The following is a 19611-nucleotide window of genomic DNA, read 5'->3' as shown; positions in this document are numbered from 1 at the left end:
TTTATGCTGATTGTGGGCCAGACTCTCGACTGGTATAAACTACAATGGAGCTATGTGATTCCCACAAATAGAGGATCTGGTCACGTGTCGTTAGGAATCTCTCAAAGGCGAGGAGTTTGCTGTATAAAACAAAACAAAAAGCCACTTCTGAAAAAGGAAACTTTTTGAATTCGGTCTTTCAGAAAGTAAGGAATTTTCTGTTCTCCAGTTTGTGATATTTCAAAGTTAGACACATTCACAGAAGCCCCATTCTTTCAGTGAGTTATAGCAGAAGCTGTATGCCTAGAGAAGGGAGCTGTTAAGTATCTAACTATCAGTACAATTACTCCTGTTGGATTTTTACAACACAGCAGAGGTCCTGTTCTTCACCAAAGATACCTCATAAATACTGCAGCCTACATAACTAAACATGCCCACCCATTCTGCTAGCATTGCAATTCATATCTCCCCTGAATTATGGATGATACGTTCAAAGGAAAGATGGTCAAAGAACTCCTTTGAAAACTAAAATCTGCCGATGATTTTGGGGAGTTTTTCTTCATCATTAGTATGAGGATGCCAATATAAATGTCATTACATCTAATGGCTAAGCAATTTAGTAGTGACCTAGATAGACAGAGACAGCCATTGACTCAGCAAGTGAAAAGTCCATACATAACCAATTAATTCTTTCACGCTTCACTAGCTAACGCCAGCTTGGATAGTGTGCTGTTTACTACTGCAAACTGCTCCTGTACTGTATTAATTACTGCTTCACTTTTGAATCAAGGGATAGAATCAGGTCCAATACAATCCACATGATAGATATGAACATTAGGTGACTGGAATTTTTCCTAATCTAGTGTGTAACTTTAGCTTTTCGCTTTTTATTTCTAATAGACTTTTCATAGCATCTTACTTGGGCTGCCAAATTTCTTAAAAACATACCAGCAAAGCGGCTGAATCTTCTTGACCTTAACAACGAAAAAGCAACTGAAGGAGCCCATGGAACAGGGTACAGTTTCCAATTAGGCACAGTAGACACGTGCCTAGGGGCACCTACACAGTGGCAGATTACCACACGGGCCAACAGGGCCTGTGCCGAGAGCCCCCAGCCAATTTGGGGGCCTCACATGAGGGCTGGAACTTTGGCCCCACCCCCTGCTCCTCCTCTTCCCCTTGAGGCCCTGCCCCCTGGCCAGGCCTGAAGCCAGATCCCAGGGGTGAGCATATTCCCCCTGTCTGGAGCTGGCTAAACTGGTCACCCCAGCCCCTCTCCTCCATGTGGAGCTGGCCTGGCCAGCCCCTCTCTTCCCCGTCGCCCACCCTTCCTCCTGGCACAAAAAGCACGAAGGTCAACTGTACACGGGGGGTGGGGAGGAGGCCACTGAAGATGTTGTGCCTAGGGATGCATAAGATGTAAATCTGGCCCCGGTGTGTAATAAAGCAGGGAACCCTAGACGTTGACTGCACCTTTAAAAACAGACCAAAAAAAAAATCTTCCTTTTTTTTTGGTGTTTGCTTTGTTTATATAACAACGTAAAAATTGCTCATTCCTTTTAAACTGAACGCCACAGCCTAGTGACAGCCCCTGGTACTTAAACAGCCTGATGCTCTCTCAGCTTGCAGATCCTGGTGAATACACCTAAGGTATGCATTGTATCATCTGAGTGCCTTTTTTGGGGGGGGAGAGGGGGGGAGGAATTGTTTGTTACATTCTAAAGGATACAATCACTGATGTTATTTCTGATACTGTTTTCCTATATTGCTCTTAGAGGGGAATTTTCAAAAGTGCTCTATGCTGGCCCAACTCGATTGCCATTGAAGTCGTACTGTTGACTTCAAGGGGAGCAAAGTTAGGTCAACACTGGGGTTTTTGAAAGCTCCCGTTCCTGCACACACACTATTATATATTTACTTCTGTACACTTTGGTGAAAGATGTCACAAACAGAAACTGCTTTTTCTGGCCACAATCTCCCCTCCTCACCCAGGGGAAAACCCAGGAGAAGCCAAAGCATAAAGAACATACAAAGAACAAAAACCACACAAAAAAACCCCCAAAAGGGGCCTTCTAGTCTATGGCAAACAGACTTTCTAAGCTGAAAACCAAGACATCTGTGGGATATGCATGCACAACAGAGTTTTGGAAAGGGAAGTGTTAAAGATAACTAGTCTTGTGGAGAGACTGCTCACTCTGCCTTGCCCCTTCAATATTGTCTTTCCTCCACCAGCCACAATCCTTCTTCCACCTGGATCCTGCCAGTCACCGTACCACCCCAACCACAGTTCTTCTACAGCCAACAGTTCTCACTCTGGTCTGCCCTCCCTCCCTCTGCAGCCACAGTCTTTCCACCATTCATTATGTGGCTGGTGCATCAGTGGGCCAATGATCCTGATCAGCTCATAGTCAGCACTACTGCTCAGGACATGTGACTGTAAGACTCGATACAGAGGCGACAACTCTCCGGAAATCACAGTTTACTATTGCATTTATTAATATGGAGCCCAGAACCATGTTGTCATCTGTGCTCAATTTACACAGCTCAGACTGGAACCCATTAACACTCCCAAACCTAGTGAGCAAATATATTTCTCCCCTCTTAATCTTTACTGGACGAAGAAAAAACTCCAGACAGTAAGCTACTTGCCCAGGGTTTTAGAGCCTGCAGTTAGTGGGAAGCCTGGAGAAGGAAATATGTCTTACTACTCATTCTGCATGTGGCCAGGTTAGGATTTACATGCTTTTCCAGTGGGAGTGAATTCTAGAGGCAGGAGCCTAGTACAAAGGAAACTTCTCCTCCAGCTCCTACAGAAACAGACCAATGCAGGGACTTTGGTGGATCAAGAAGAGAGAGAAAATTCTTTAGTTAATTTGGGCTTAGGTCATCTAGGAAGTACACAGATGATAAGCAGCACCTTGTAGAGCTCAGAGAACAGGTGTGCTATGCTCGCATTAATCTGGCTCAATCAGAAAGTGAACAGTTGCATCCTGTACTTGCTAAAGCTTCCAACTAACTTTCAAACAAAGGCCTGGATAATTGTGACTTGGCCAACATCTGAAGAGCATAGCATTGTGGCTGTGGTGGAGCAGGGGTAGAGGAGGGGAGAAATGGAAGAGAAGAATGGCGTACATACACAGCGACGCAGCATTCCTAGTATTGTGCTGTGAGCAGGTATGAGAGTGACCAGATCAACAGGTGTGGGAACAACTGTCTACAGGTTCTGGCAGGGTGCTGAGGCCACCAGTGTGGTACAGCATGACAGCTGTGCACCTATCCAGACTAACCACCAGCTTCGTCTGGCTCTGACTCCTGGCACAGGCTTTGGGGAGGGACACTAGCAGCACGTGGACTCTTCGGGGTGGAGAGGATGTATTCTGTGAAGCAGCAGGCACGTTGGACAACTCAGGCTCCCTAACAGAGCTGCTGCTCAGTTAAGCTGAGATACCCTAGCTATCTTGTTCATTCTCCAGCATGCAGCTTGAGTTCAAGTTCCATCAGAGTTCAGAAAATTAGTTAGTAGCAACTTTTTGCAAACCTTGTTGGGATGCTGGGGGGGCGGGCACCAGAAACCAGTTAATTATTTTTTGGGGGGGGCTGGAGAGGCACATGGTCCTCATGTCACTAGTTCTATCCTTGGAACTTGTTCTCATTCTAGCCATGAGGCTAGCAGGATGTGTGCTGTATCATTATTGTGGCCAGCTGTCTGCCCAGTACAGAGCTGAACCCCATATATGCCAGCAACCACTGGTGCTGCCTGTAGACTCCATAAACATTTTTAAAATACTTATTTAAAGCAGTGGCTCCTGGGGAGATATAGGAAGAACAGCGGCTAAGATTCTTCAGGACAACCTCCCAATTCAGTCCTTTCAATTTTCCGGGTACCACCAAGGATACTGTAGCGTTCCTAACATGGAATAAGGCCTTAACGCCAGAGAAGATTTATTTCTTATATTTTCTGGAGGTGTAGGGCTAGATTAACAAGGGGGACTTAGGCATTGCAACAAGAGCATTGCAGTGCCTAACTTTCAGGTGCCCTGCCACCTACTGGAATTCATAACCTCGAGTTAAGCACCCAGGCTCCCTATACAATGCACGAGGAGTTAGGCACCAAGAAGAGGGAGTCACAGAATCCAGCAGGCTGAGCAGGGAACTGCCTAAACTAACTAGTAGGAAATGCTGAAGAGAGGGGTGTTGTCTAAGCTTCCTCCCACCCCTCCAAAGGGAATCATCAATCTGCACTTGGGAATCACAGCCATGAAATCTCTTCTAGCGTTAGGTGGTGGTGGCAGCTGCTGCTGGTCCCCTTAAAATCTTAATATTTAGTTTTTGGTCACCAGATGAGCAGAGAACTGTTCCATCTGTAACTTGACATGAATGCTTCTGGCCCGTCACTGAGGCGAATTTGTCTTTAACTTCCTTAGTGTGCCAATTGTGTCAGCACCGCTTTTATGAAAATTTCCTTTGAAAAGTGAGTCACTAATCCAAGTGGAAGCAACGAGAGTCTGGTAGAACCTTAAAGACTAACCAATTTCTGTGGGCATAAGCTTTCGTGGGCTGAGACCCACTTCGTCTGATGCATCTGACGAAGTGGGTCGCAGCCCACGAAAGCTTACGCCCGCAGAAATTAGTTAGTCTTTAAGGTGCTACAGGACTCTTGTTTTTGCTGTGTACAGAATAACACAGCTACCCCTCTGGAACTAATCCAAGTGGGAAATTCTTCTTAAATATAAATGACAGACAGGTTGAATGTGACTCTCTAGATATTAATAGTTCTTGGAAAATTCAAGCCCCTAACTCTTTGTGACCTTGTTTATTCTTTTCAGGAAAACTGCATCAAAGTGGCCTGAGTTTGGATTTTACTTTTACCTAAATACAGAAGAATCTGATGCACCATACAAAAAGATTTCATTAAAAATAATGTTTAGAGGCAGGCTGCACCCAGATTGTTTTACAGCAGCAAAGGATATTTAGGAATATAAATTTTCAGAAAGCAACGTATCACTGGGGAGAAAGTCTCTGTTCTGGACATGCTACTTCCTTCTTAAGGATTAATTATTTCTGGTCTTATTTTTGTTGCTATTTTAAGCAAGACTGTTGGAAATTGGTTGTGAAGCAAAAACAGCTGTGTTCTTGTCTGTGGTATTACATTCCAATAATTGACTTTACCTATTACTCTCCAGGGTCTGAGAGGAATGAGTGAAGAGAAAGATTTGTACGGAATTGGTCATTACATTAAACAATACGCCAATTCCATAAAATCCTAGCAGCTCAAAGGATGCTGGTTCATATAGTCTCTCCTTTCTGCTCCTATAACTGTACTGCATTGTAACAGGGATGCTTCTGCTTCCACATGATATTTTTTCCATCAAAGGTGATTGAAGACAAAAATCTCAGTAACTCCATCATGCCCATACGACTTTCCAACGGAAGAAACATACAACGGAGAGGCAGTCCTCTCCCACCACCACCAAATATTTTCTGAATTAACTGGTTTGAGATTATTTGCTTGGGATGAAACATGTACCCCAAGAGAGCAGAATAACCTGAAGGAATGAAGTAGAAGAATCCTTTTCACCTATTTCTCACCTTATCACTATCCTAGGAAATGATGTTTCTGTGACATTACTTCTGGCACTGATGACACGCTGGGACCCAGATCAAGAATGACAGGTCTAAAATCCAAGGGACTTTAAGATACTTTGTCTGATAACTGAGGGCCAGAGTCCACCAGCTGTACTGAGTAGTCCCACTGAAATCAATTCAACTACAAACTGCAATCAGTTGGAATACTCAAGGAGGAAGGTACTACTCAGTATGAGTGGGGAGACAAAATATGGCCCTTTAGGTAGTAGGGATTAATTATACTCACTCAACTATTTCATCAGCTACACTTTAAAATACAAACAAGCAAACCATGAATAGTATCATTTTATGATAAGAACATAAGAATGGCCGTACTGGCTCAGACCAATGATCCATCTAGCCCTGCATCCTGTCTTCCGACAGTGGCTAATGCCAGGTGCTTCAGAGGGAATGAACAGAACAGGTAATCATCAAATGATCCATCGCCTGTTGCCCATTCCCAGCTTCTGGCATGATGCATGAAGACTGAAGAATTAGAGACCAACTTACAAAACAATAAAGATGGCAAGGGACAAAAATCACATTTCCAAGGTTGGAAAAAGCACCAATGAAAAGCTTAAAAAGAGGCAGCTAACAGCAGTGGTTAAATTTTTCAGAACATTACATGTGCTGCCCACTGACCTGAATGGTAGCAGATATGCTAAAACTAGGCATAGTCACCCCACTTCCCCAGGTATTTTACATGGTTTGGTTTACTGCATCTTTTGATGTCTTTACCAGGAGCTAATTTCCAGGAACATGGATATTATAGAGTATCTTGAGACGTCTGTATGATAAGAGATTGCATTGTATTTCTATCCACTGTTCTACTGGAATAGCCTTCCCAAATTCTCTTTTCAAACAGAGATCAGAACTGGGACTCAGTGCTCATACAATCTAATTTCCTGTTACCTTGGATTGTTTATTTGTGTTCATAGGAGCTCAATACCTCCTCCTGAACTATTAATTTACTCCCACTAGCAGTACTTTTCATCAATACATCTCAAAGTGTCCTGCAAAAGTGGACAAGTTTATTAATCCTCTGTGCTCAGTCCACTGGACCACAACTACTCCTTGCAGCCAGTTTCAATACCCCATTTGTCTGTTTCGCCCATGAATGTCTTCCTCCTTTTGTCCTCGCCACCCTGTATGCATACAAAGCTCTCAGACGATTCACAAGCCCCCCCCATCCTCCTGATTCAATTCCTTCAAACCCACTTCTGCTGCAGCATCCACACAATTAGCCAGCAAAGACAGCCAATTAGTCATTTAAAGCAAACTAACAAAAGCCCCAACCTGCCATCCTCTTTACTACACCATGCTGTGCATTTGCCCTCACTGAGTTATGACATGATTTTGTGCTATCGCTGTCTTCTCTCCTTCACCCTCTCTCCCTACTGCCTTGTTTCCCCCTTGTAAATGTGATATCCAATATAGGGCTGGATTGTGATAAGCCCTGATGTGGCCACGCAGGGGCACGAGGCCTCACCCACTCCTGCATGGCTCCTTTGGAACCTGGATCTGGGTCCAGTGCAATGTTCTGGATATTCCCCCAGGGAGCAAAGTGGCAAGAGGAGAAGGAACACTGTCTCCACTGCAGCTCATCCCTGCTCCCCACACAGAAGCTAAATGCACAGTGGGAAGTAAGATGCACACTTTTAAAATGACTTCACTGCCACGAATTGTGACTCCAAGTCACGATGCCGCCCAGGCCCGTTCAGCTGCATGCCATCCCTCACTCAGAGCCAAGCATAAAACAACCTCCTCCATTCTCTTCCTTGTATGGGTCACTTCTCGCTGTTTCGGGAGGTACCAACCATATCTCAGGATGAAGGTAGGAATGACAATGAATAGCAGCAATGGGCAGAAGTTCTGAAAAATTAAACCGCTTCCCACAAAAAGTGGGGGATAAAATAAAATAAAGATTTTTTTGGGCCTGAGTCCAGTCAGTTCTATCCTAGGCTCTCACAATAGGTTAACCCAGGCAGTGAACTCACCTGCTTTCCATACTAGGGCAGCAGGTCTCAATGGGACATTTGATTGTTCTTACCTGGGACACCAGATATGCAGTTCTGTATAGAAATTACTCCAGAATTACTTGCCTCAATTCCCTAGTGGAGTTCTGTAAAAACACCCATTCTCTTTTCAGCTCCCGTGCTCTGTCCTGCACCTTCATGAATTTACACTGAAATACTCACTCCTACTTAGTGAACTGCCACCACAGTATTTACACCTGACCTTCCTGTCTTTGCAAAGTGACCCTATTTCTCTCTCACTGATGGAAGAATGTGTGTGAATGCTGCATACAAATTCACAACTTGTTTCTTCGTCCCATACACTCTCCCTGCTTCCCTCAATACTGCCTGTAAATTCAAGGATAACATTCCTTGATGTTTTATGCAACTGTCTGCAAAAGCTCTTCAGTAACGAGGCAAGTGGGGGCATAGGCAGAAAGTATAATCCAAATCATCAATTAGTAATGAGAGGCAAAGCACACTGGTTGCAAATAAAAACACATAGGGAAGCTTCACAGTTTAGAGGTTAGGTCATGAGACTGGGAGGAAAACCTGGGTTCTATTCCTAGCTGTCACTGACCAGCTGTGTGACTTTACGCAAGTTATTTTACCTCTTTGTAGCAGCTTCCCTTCCCGCCCTTTGTCTGTCTCATACAGATTGCAAGTGATTGGGAGCAGGGACTCTCTTTGTTTATACAGTGCAGTACCTAGATCGACAAGGTCACAGTCTTGGCTGGGCCCTATAAGTGCTATCATAATATTATACTATATAAACCAAGCTGGAGGAAACAGTACAGTTTAAGAGTGAAAAATATATTTTAATTCCTTAAAATATATATTTTTTTTGGCCAAAAGGAAAAGGAGGCGAGTAAAAAGGAGTTGACAGCATTTCTACGAAGATAAATTTACTCTTTATCACTCAGCTGTTTGCTGTTGCTTGTTTAATAGTAAAATTTCATTAAGCGCCAAGCCTCTAGGAGCGCAACACAACTATTTGTGATCTCTCCTCTGCTAACCATGCAGAGACTCAGCTGATGAGGAGATGAAGACATATTACCCTTTGCCTCTGTAAACACGAAAGTGCTGGGCAAATGCCAAAAGTCATGTAAGAGAATAAAGGACTAATTAAATGGGTCACAATGACTGTTACATGTGTACTTATCTTAATTCCCTACCTCATGTCCTCTGTCTTGCACAGGACATGATTCACTGTCTGCTTCTGAGAACGACCCAGACTCATCACTGGAGTTTGTTCCATAGGATGGCTCACACTTAATCTGGGGTCTGACTTGGTTGTACATTCCATCTCCCATCATGCCTGGCTCCTGATGTTCAGGGGCCAGGAATCGAGCTCCTTGGGAACAGGGGGAAGATGAAAACTCACACAGAGGGAGGCTACAGGGAGAACCACCACTGCCATCCTCTGCATATGAGTAGGAGGAACATGAGCTAGAGGTCCTGGTTCTGGTTTCCAAAGGAGGAGAGCGAGGGCAAACTTTAATTGGCACCGGGCAGCTGGTGTTAGGCCGCATCCTTCCTGGCAAGTGATCAGCTGTCAATCCACTGTGGGAATAGGTCTGTGAACTAGGAAGGGATTGGCTGCCTCCAGCCCACAGACCCTTTGGCACAGTCTCAGTGAGGTCTTTGTCCGAGCTGCTCACACCAGAATATGAATGCACCGAAGTGTTCACTTGGTCACAAGCATTTGAAGAGAATATAACACTCCTCCTGTCCAGTTCACCTTCCTGCTTACAGAGTGCTTCAAAACCAGGCCCTCTGAGAGGCGACCCCACTGTGAAGTTGGAAGCATCCTTCTGAATGGCATGGGACTGTCCGTAATTCCCCGTGAAAGGGCTGTAGTCAGTTTTGTGGTCACCCTGAGTTGTCCCTTTGTCAAAAGGGCATGCTGGACTCCTGGCAAAGTGCTGTTGGGAAGCACTGGGGAAGCCAACCAAATCTACGCTTTTTGTTCGGTTGAAGAAAGACCGTAAGCAGGAAGGAGAGGACCCACTTTTAGACCTGTCAACACAAGTAGGGCTTGGCTGTTTCCTGTCCATTTCGACATCCCCTTCTTTATCCCTGATGTCAGGTTCATCTCCAGACAGACAAAGCGTGATGCTTTCTTCATCATTTTCCTCATTCTGAGGCTCGCTTTTTATCTGCCCCACAGCAAGTCCTGATTTGAGGCCATTTCCAGAACTCTCTTCATTGAATGTGCTTGCAAAACCTGAGGTACTGATGTGTGATGTGTTGTAGACATTCTTGGTACAAGCAAGCTGGTATTTCTTATATCTGGGGTACCGTGTTACTGCGTCTTTGTCCAAATGGTCTTTGCTATCTCTCAACATGTCAGAGTCAGGCAGCATCCCCTCTTCCTTGTCTGCTCCAGCATTACTGGAGTCAAAATTAAAAGGTTCCTGATGCATTCTTTCCCTTGGGCAGGATATCTTTGAAGTTTCTGATTCCATAGTTTCCTCCTCTTCTCCATCAGAGTTCTCTTCATCATGCATTCTCTGACAGGTGGTATCCTTTTTGCACAGGAACAAGCCATCTTCATTGTTCAGCAGTTGAGTCTGAAGGAAGCTGAAGCAGGAGTCCTCCAGGTTGTGCATGCGCAGGAATTCAGCACAGTGGATGACCTCCTGGATGTTTTCTCTGCTGAGTAACAGCTTAGCAGTGTAGGCAAACTGTAACAATGGACCAAATCCCCTGGCAGTGACCTGCAAAAAAAACCAGGGAAATTGACAGCATTATCATCAGCACCGCTATTGTCCCAAGCCTTTCAAGTGTAGTTAGATAACCTGACAGCTCTAATGTCCATAAATAAATACTGTAAAGTACCAGTTAATCTTTTATCAGGTCAGTGATGATGCTACTTCCAATAATTAATGTTGCCTGCTCTGTGTTGCTTCTATATTTCATATTACAGGTTGAACTAAACATTGCTTAGACTTAGTGACTTAAAGAGCTACAAACAAGGCATTTACACTAACAAAAGACTTAAAAATATATATTAGCATACACACTGTTAATTTATCCATGAACAAATGCATAGTTCTCCCTTAACATGATGCATTTCAACAAGAAGATACAAATGGAAGTATGATTCTTTTAACCTTGGTGCACAATGGCTTGGAGAATAAAAGTGTCACTTACATCTGAACAGTGTTTTGGGAGGGAAATACGTATATTAAATGTTAAATGAAAATTCAAAGAAGAATCTTTTCTCCTAGTTTGAAAGGCAACCAGGCTAATATTTCCTCAAAACTATGCTGGCCACCATTTATCAAGTTGCTATTTCACAAATAATGGAAGATTTTGCTTTTGTATTGCACTTTGGTTCTCTTCAATCAGAGAATTGCATTATTTCTTGTTTCCCTGAATATGAGTTACAGCATACAGGGAATATGTTAGCATTCATATTCAACTGCTGCAAGTCAGACAGAGCCCTAGCCCAGCACACAATTTTACTGTTTTTCTTTAGGAATGAATTATAGTTATTTGCTGGTTCATATTATACATGCATAGCCGACACCCTCCACACCTGTATTATATATAAGGAATACATACCCTCACACATATATTAACCACACCAGATATCTTGTGGTGATATCCATACACAGAGCCATGTGATAAATTTCATATATCATGCACTTTTGACAACCTCACCTGCATTCTGCCCATTAATCCATTGCAATCAACTTCAATTAAAGGTTTTTCCCATCTCCCACAAGTTACATTGGACTGAAGTGCAGGACAAGCACTACTCAGTGCTAGAGCAGCAACAACTTTAAAATCGAATATGTCCTGACTAATCCAAGACCAGAAACGGAAGCTTTATACTAATGGAAAAGGGGCATTTCCAGTTTTTTTGGTCCCCATCCTTTGTATTCTGAAAAGCATGCTTGTGCTGAATTTTCCCTGACAGACCACCCCAAAGCTGTGGCTCACAGTCAAGAAACAAGATTTCTAAGAGAGGAAGGCCTGTCCAGTGGTTAGGGCACTAAGCTGGACTAAAAAAACAAACAAACCCAGTGTTAAATTTCTTGCTGCACCTAAGTCTTCCTGTCTGACATTGGGCAAGTCACTTAGCTTCTCTCTACCTTAGTTTCCCATTTGTGAAATTGGGAAGCTGGTTCTTACCACACAGCGGTGTTGTGAGGATAAATATATTAAAAGATGATGAGGCCCTCCGATATGATGATAGTGGGGACCAGACAAGTACCTAAGACAGGCAGATAGCTTTCCAATGAGTTACACAGCACCTGCTTTAACTGTGTTCAGATAAATCAGACTTTAAATCTGAAAAGTCATGACAGCAATCATAACAAAGTAGGGCAGGAAAGGGACTTTGAAAAGTCATCTAGTCCAGCTGCCTGTGCTGAGGCAGAACCAAGTAAACTGAGATCATCCCTGACAGGTGTTCATCTAACCACCAATGAGGGGGAGTCCACAACCTCTCTTGGTAACCTGTTCCGGTATGTAACTATCCTTATAGTTAGAAAGTTTTTCCTAACATCTAGCCTAAATCTCCCTTGCTGCAGAAGCCCCTTATTTCTTTTCCTACATTCACTGGACACGGAGAACAGTTGATCACCATCCTTTTTATAACAACCCTTAACATAACTGAAGACTTATCAGGTCCCCTTTCAGTCTTCTTTTCTCATGACTAAACATGACCAGTTGGTTTGTTTTTTTAAACTTTTCCTCATAGATCAGGTTTTCTAAACCTTTCATCATGTCTGTTGCTCTCCTTTGAACTCTCTCCAATTTATCCGGGCACTCAATATTGGACACAACCAGCTGAGGCCTCACCAGTACTAAGTAGAGCAGAACAATTACTTTCTGTGTCGTACATACTCCTGTTAATACACCCCAGAAAGATAATAGCCTTTTTCACAACTGCATCACATTTCTGACTCATATTCAATTTGTGATCCACTACAGTCCCCAGATCATTTTCAGTGTGCTACCACCTAGCTAGTTATTCCCCATTTTGTAGTTGTATATTTAATTTTCCATCCTAACTGAAATACTTTTATTGTATTTCATCTTACTGAATTCAGACCAATTCTCCAATTTGTCAAGGTCCTGTTGAATTCTAATCTTGTCCTCCAAAGTACTTGCAACCCCTCCCAGCTTGGTGTCATCCACAAATATTATAAGCATACTCTCCATTATCCAAGGCATTAATAAAATATTGAATAGTACTAGACTGAGGACAGACCCCTGCGGTACCGACTAGATATGTCCTCCTAATTTGACAGCGATGCACTGATAACTAGTCTCTGAGTATGGTCTCTTAACCAGTTGTGCATCTACATAACATTAATACATCTAGACCACATTTTCCTAGTTTTGTTTATAAGAATGTCATGTGGGACTGTGTCAAAAGCCTTACTAAAATCAAGATATATGATGTCTACTGCTTTCTCCCATAGGAATGATTATGTATATCAGTGAATCATGCAGGTCATTCCAAAGAAGTGCTTATAAATCCTTTGCCACACAACACCATCAGGTACTTGGTACAGACCACATATTTTAGAGAAAAAAACGAGAGTTTTAAAAAGAAACCATTGTTATTCATAGTCCTCCACTTGTAAAGCAAGGTTATCAAGAGGCCTACCATATAAACCTTGCAAGGAGAGGAAAACAACCATCTTTTTTGACAGTGCTCTCAATAGGTTTTCTATGCATAACAGCACAGCAATGACTGTTTTTTTTAGAAAACTTCAGATTTTTACTGCTTGTATTTTACACCATTCTTGCAACAAAGCCTATACATTTCCATTTTACAATATGCCTCTTGTGCGAAACTGCCTAGCTTTAGGAGTTGGCTATTGAACTGATCTTTGCCCTGTCAGTGTTACACTTTCAGTGAACTAATAATCTAAGAGATAGGCAGAAAATGTATCTGCATGTTACCGACATGCTGCTTGCTTAACAAGATTACTTGGAAACTTTAAATGTGCCATGCAGAGGCCATTTTTTTCTTGAGAAGATCAATAAATGGGTTTCTGTATCACGACATACCTTGTAAAAAAATCAGCTACAATATATATCTGCAAGAGCAGTAAATGATAGTGTATTTTGAGATTGGAAGAGACTCTGTGGAATAAAAAGGTTCTCACAGCAGCTATCTAACATAACCACTAGGGGGGACGACTGCAAAACAAATAGAAGCACTGGGCGGCTCTGCTATGTTTTCACCTGTGCTCTATTTGCTATAGTGTAGTCTACAGAACCTTGTAACTGATTCATAACATTCCACAATAAAGCTATCTTCCAAGCTGACTCAGTCTTTCAGTCCCAATAACCCTAGATGATAAATACAGCATTCAGAACAGCTGTTACATCTATTTTATGCAGGGAATGTCAGAAGAAGAGCTCTTGCCGTGTTAAGAAGGAAATATGGAAGACATCTCTTGAAGATATGTAGAAAACACTACAGATGGAGGGCAGATGAGAGGGACAGTCAGGCCTGCACCTTGAATTAATGTTGATCTCACAAACATTTTGTAACTATCACTGTCCTAATTCCTGTACAGACACACAGAAGTAAAATTACCATTAACACACCAGAATGATCATACTTTCAGCTCTAACAGATGCCCTCCGGGAGGAGTCTCTGAAGTGTTTCAATCCAGAGCTAATGTTTTAAAAAACTATACAAACAATAACTTTGATAATAAATGCATGCAAACACTTGCTGGTAAGTGTTAAAGCTAGCAGACTCTCAGTAGCCCGAAGCTGTCTAAATATTGATTTGGCCTCTATTGTGGGTCCACTGTCTTATTGCCTTTGGAACGGCTTGTATTTAATTCATTGTGACAAGAAAGCAGATATTCAGGCACTGGAATATGGTTATACATATTGCACATTTTGAAAAAGAAGGCTTAAAAGCGGCATATATTACAGCTACACAGGCATTTCTGTATATATGGTTTGGGGTTTTTACAGCAGGAATGGTCTTTTTAAAAAGATCACACCACAGATATGCCACAGTGCAACAATTAGTGAAACCAAGGTGATACGTTTTCCTAATGGAATTGGGTTTATTAATCCAAAATAATGCTCCCAATTTATATATTAGAGAGACATTAGTCAGATAGGTACTCAGACCAACACTAAAACCAAACTTTAATTTTTATATTATCAATAGGATGCTTGATTTCCAGGATTTATTTGCTGCCAAATTTGAGAGGTGTTTTCTCTACAAAAAATGTTCAACTAGACAGCTCCGTTTGTAGGAACCTGTCTGGAGCATCCTTCCAAGCTGATGTGCCAGGCCACTACAGCACTAGCCTCTCATCACACACAGCTCTTCTGACTACCCACTTCTACTAAATTAAACAGATAATCGCTAGACAGAGTAGTCAAGAGTTTGTGTTACAGAACCCCAGGCTAGCAAATAAAACATGCTCTGGAACAATAGATGTGTGCCAGCTCACTGACCGTATTTCTTTCACCTGTCATCCCTTTTGACTGTAAACCGGGCTTTGTCCTCATACGTACATGAAATGTGTCTAGCATAATGTGGGCTCTACCACAGTATAAATAATGAAGAATTTTATGTTGTTTTTCCTTGGGTAACTCCCTGGTCTGTGGGCATTAAATGTCTCACTCCATACCCGAGCCACATAGGATACAAGACTGTCACAGCCCTACCTGCAGAGTCTGGCTCTTTAGCTCAAGTTGCAGACGCTCACAATTTTAGCTCTGGAGTTCTCTGGTTCAGCCCCTGGCTTGGCCATGATGGCGGCTGTCATGCTTGCTCCCAGTGATCAGAATTCAATGTGGAGCTCTAAGTCAATTTTGCCTGATGAAGCAACATGAGGCCTGGCAAGCGGATGGAATGGAGGAGTAGGATGTTGATCATCAGGAGCACTCCAGAAACGGTGTATAGCGGGGAGCTGGTTATCAAGAGATGCTGGGATTATAAAGCCAGAAGGAACGACTGTGATCATCTAGTCTGACCTTCTGTATAACACAGGCCATAGGACTTCACTGAATTAATTCCTGTTGAACTACAGCATATCTTTTAGAAACAGATTGGTTAATTAGCATTAGAAAATACTATGTTTATTGGCAAATCCAGACCATAAATTTACAGAATCACAGAAACTAAAGATGCAAAACTCATTTTGATCATTCTGTCTTTCCCTTTGTTACCCACAGAGTAATGCTGAGTGTTTTGTTCTGTCTAGTTTTAATTGACTTAAGTGACCGGACTTCCACTACTTCCTTTGGAAGACTGTTACCAAAGCCTTTTTAAGACCTAACTGCTAGGAAATTTTCCTTCCTTTATTTTCATCATACAGTTTTCTGTTTTCCCTCCTTGAATCACTCTAAACAATTCTTCTCCCTCCTGGACATTTAGACATTTCAAATACCTGCAGAATTACCATATTCCCTACCTCCCGCTCTTTCTTACCTGGCATTAAATCCTCAATAAGACAAAAACTAGGTAACCTAAGGGAAATACTTGGAAAATAATAGTGCTCTCTGACACACAGGAGGTGAGAATGGGAAGCAGATTGGGCATGAGCTGGCAATGCAAAATGTTGGCAAAAAAGGCCAACCCTATTACGGCTGCACATGCAAAAGGACGGAGGTGTTTTTCTTATACAGAAGTGTTCAGAATTGCATGCAATATTCTAGGAATAATAAGATTGCAGCCAGTCTCTAAATGCATTTGTGACATTTCATCTGAAATGCTGCATAGAGTTCTGTGCAGTTCAGTACTAGCAAAATGTCAATAAATGGGATCTGAATTCAAAGAAAGTGATTAAGGGGCGGGGAGAGATTGACATGAGGAAATATTAAAAGAACTGAATACATAAAAATTGGCTAAGTGATAGCTAAAGTGGAATGAGATTCCATTTACAATAGTCTTAAGGGTGTAAACACTGAGGACAGAGAAGGATTGTTTAGGAGGTACTGCTGAGTGCAATGGGATAAAACTGAAAAAGGGAAAATTTAGGCAATTTTTTAATACTCAGCATAGCTGTTAATTCTCTTAGAGTGTGGAATGGCTTCCCAAGCAAATGATGAATGCCTTATTGCTTGAAACTTGACAAAGCAGGGAAGCAGGGAAAAAATCTTATCTTGGCAGGGGTAGAGTAGGTGATTTGGTGGGTCTTTTCCAACTCTAATTTTTAGGACTGCGTGAGTGACATCATTCATAACTTTTAAGAGAATAACCTAAAGCAGCTGCTTTGTAAGTAACAGTGTCTTGGGTGTTTAAAAATAATTCTTTAAAAAACAGCAAGAGGCATTGACCTGCTCCACTGGATGCAAAAAGTTCTGTGGCATTTTAGCCACATAACTCTCATTGTATTTAGCAGGAGTGTAAATTGCTAGGTCACAACTTCAAAATGCTTTGAGAACGTAAAGATAGGTACAGTATAAGAACAGCTGAAGGCCCTCATTCTGAAAGCACTTATGTAGACTATTAACTTCACACTCTCATGTGGAAAGCTAAGCATGCATGTAAAGTGCTTGCAGGATCACAGCTTAAGTTTATAATATTCAGAATTTGTAAACTAAAAATAGCACAAACTGTTTCCCTTCATCCCTATCTCTAAAAATTGATTTAACTAATTTAAGCCATTTTTTTTGGTGAGGTATGGGAAAAAATGTAGATCAAGGCTGACACCTTGAACTTTAAATTCCAAACTAAATATTAATTAAAAATACTGAGTAATAAACATATAGGAAGGTGTGTGTGTTTTAAAATGAAATCAGGAACCATTTCTTCACAATTTTATGGCTGTATGTTGGTGGTTGAGATAATACACAACACTAATTTAAAGGCATGTGTAAAGACTTTTTATCAACTTCAGAGCTAAAGATTGTTTCCTAAATCCCCAGCCTTATTAGTCAAATTACGAAGTGTCTTGCTAGGCCAATACATTCCTAAAGCTACAACTTATATAATCAGACACAAACTAGAAATAGAAGATGAGATTAGTGACAGTTAACTGTTCCTATTTTTTCCCACAGCCTAAAGAAGTTCTCAGGGATTAAACAACACTTCTAATCTTATTTGCTATGATTAGCATACACAGTTTATTTTTTTTCTTTTGCTGCCAATGGTATAGCATGTGCATAATTTTCAGAGTGTAATTTAATAATTAAGATCAGTAACCAGGATATTATTTCATTAAGAGTTAAGTAACTTCCTGATTATTTATTTAGTTATTTTTACTTGGAATGAGGTGTCTTGGCAGATCCTGTTTTTCCAAGTCTGGGTTTTTTTCTTTGCTCGTTTTTAAATCTTTTCAGCCAGTTTTGCAAACATCCTACTGTATCAGCACAGGCAAACACTCAGTTGCACGTGCAAAATAGACAGATGCAGATTTTCATGATTTGCATATAAAAATGCCTATCTGCATGCATAAAGTTGGTGTGTGCAAGATTAGAGGCTGCTTTTGCAATTGCTGTCTTTTACAATTACCCAGCAATGCACCGCAGACAGGAAAACTGACCCAAAGATGAAGACAAATAGGATATAAAGAAAATAATACAGTATTTATTTGTAAAGCCAGAGACCAATATGCCAACATTATATTGACTTATTTTTGGCTTAACTGTGTGGTTTAAATATTCCCCTCAACCCAAAAGCTCAAAGAATGGTAGCCTTGCAATGACAAGAATGCTTGTTTCCCTGGTCTGATCATTTTCAAAAGGCCATTGGGTTAGACCCATTAATCTAATTTCATTTCATATAAGGAATCAACAATCACTCTTTAAAATCCAGTTTGGTCCACAAGCATGGAGGCCACATGAATCTGTATCTGGGCTTTCAAATACAATGTTAAAAGCAGTTCCCCTGCTGGTAGAGAAGTAATGAAAGCTCTAGGCAAGGCCTGCAGTTTTGCTTGAAAAATGCATTTTGTGCTCAGTGTATTTTTAGCTTCAGTTTTACTTACTACCCACTCAGGCTGGTGATCAAAAACTTTGATATAAGACTGATCTGATGTCAAATTGGTAGTCTGACAACTTTTTGATGTCAAATCAGAGGTGTGGAAATGTGAGTGACAGCATCACAATGGAAACATCTTGGCATCCATGCATTCTAATGAAAGGGAGGAACCCAGACCATAGAGCTCTTTCTCCAAGACACTGATTTATCTTTTTTAGTGAAAATAAAAAATATAAACGCAGTCTAGCCACCTGCAAAACAGCAATGCAGCCAGGCTAAGGGATATGATGTAGCAGCTTCTCTTTGAAGTAGAACCACTTCAAGTTCCTCTTACGAGGTCAGGCTACAATGCTTCAAAAAGTGCTTTAACTCTCTTTGTAGTTTTACTTTTACTTAAGAGGCCAAACTGGGAGCACTCTTATAGCATCCAATTTTGCTTTTACAGTAGAAATTCAGCCCCTCTCGCAGGCTCCAGCCTCAGATCAGGAAGGAGAGAGGTCTACTATGGCCTCTGATAGTATTTATAAATTGGAAGAGAAAAACAACCAAAAAGACAATCTCTTTCTTTTTTTCTTTATCGCATTGACATAATGAACATGAACTATCCCAATATTTCAAAGAGGCACCCACTTGCACACTCCTTAGCAGATCACTGTCTGTTTAAATGCTAGTTTGCAAAGTTATCCAATACGCAGGCACAAATTCTAGTTGCTCACACCTACTGAGAATGGGGTATTTAAAAAAACCTCACTAAAAATAAAACTTGACTGGCCAGTCTGAACACAGGATTTTTAATCCTGCATTTTGTTCTTCACTGGTGGAACCTGGCAGCTGACCAATTGAATTCAACCGGACCATGTGTGGGCTCAGATTTCAGGACTGGAGTCATAGCTTTGAGCAGTCAGGGTCCAAAGCCTCGTTATAACTGGCGTCTCTGGAGTCTGGGTATGTTTTATGCAAATGAGGATTACATTTTCCAGGAGTCAAAACCAACATTTAGTGTTTTTAAAGATTTATTTCTGTCAAGTGAATCAAAAACCTTATTTATGGTTTATAAGGATC

General features: G+C 41.6%; 1 protein-coding gene across 1 annotated transcript in view; it reads right to left on the bottom strand.

Annotated features, from left to right (window-relative positions):
* BACH2 (BTB domain and CNC homolog 2) overlaps positions 1–19611 on the bottom strand; it is a 245118-nt gene that overhangs the window by 6997 nt on the left and 218510 nt on the right. Inside the window, exon 5 of the mRNA XM_067530010.1 lies at positions 8795–10339. Within this exon, the coding sequence (XP_067386111.1) occupies positions 8795–10339 (1545 nt within the window). The remainder of the gene's footprint in view (positions 1–8794; positions 10340–19611) is intronic.

The sequence above is a fragment of the Emydura macquarii genome, unplaced genomic scaffold (assembly GCF_026122565.2).
Source record: "Emydura macquarii macquarii isolate MOO-44397 ecotype Brisbane River unplaced genomic scaffold, CSIRO-AGI_Emac_v2 contig_3019, whole genome shotgun sequence".
Taxonomy (NCBI): domain Eukaryota; kingdom Metazoa; phylum Chordata; order Testudines; family Chelidae; genus Emydura; species Emydura macquarii.
This window is presented reverse-complemented; position numbering and strand designations above follow the sequence as displayed.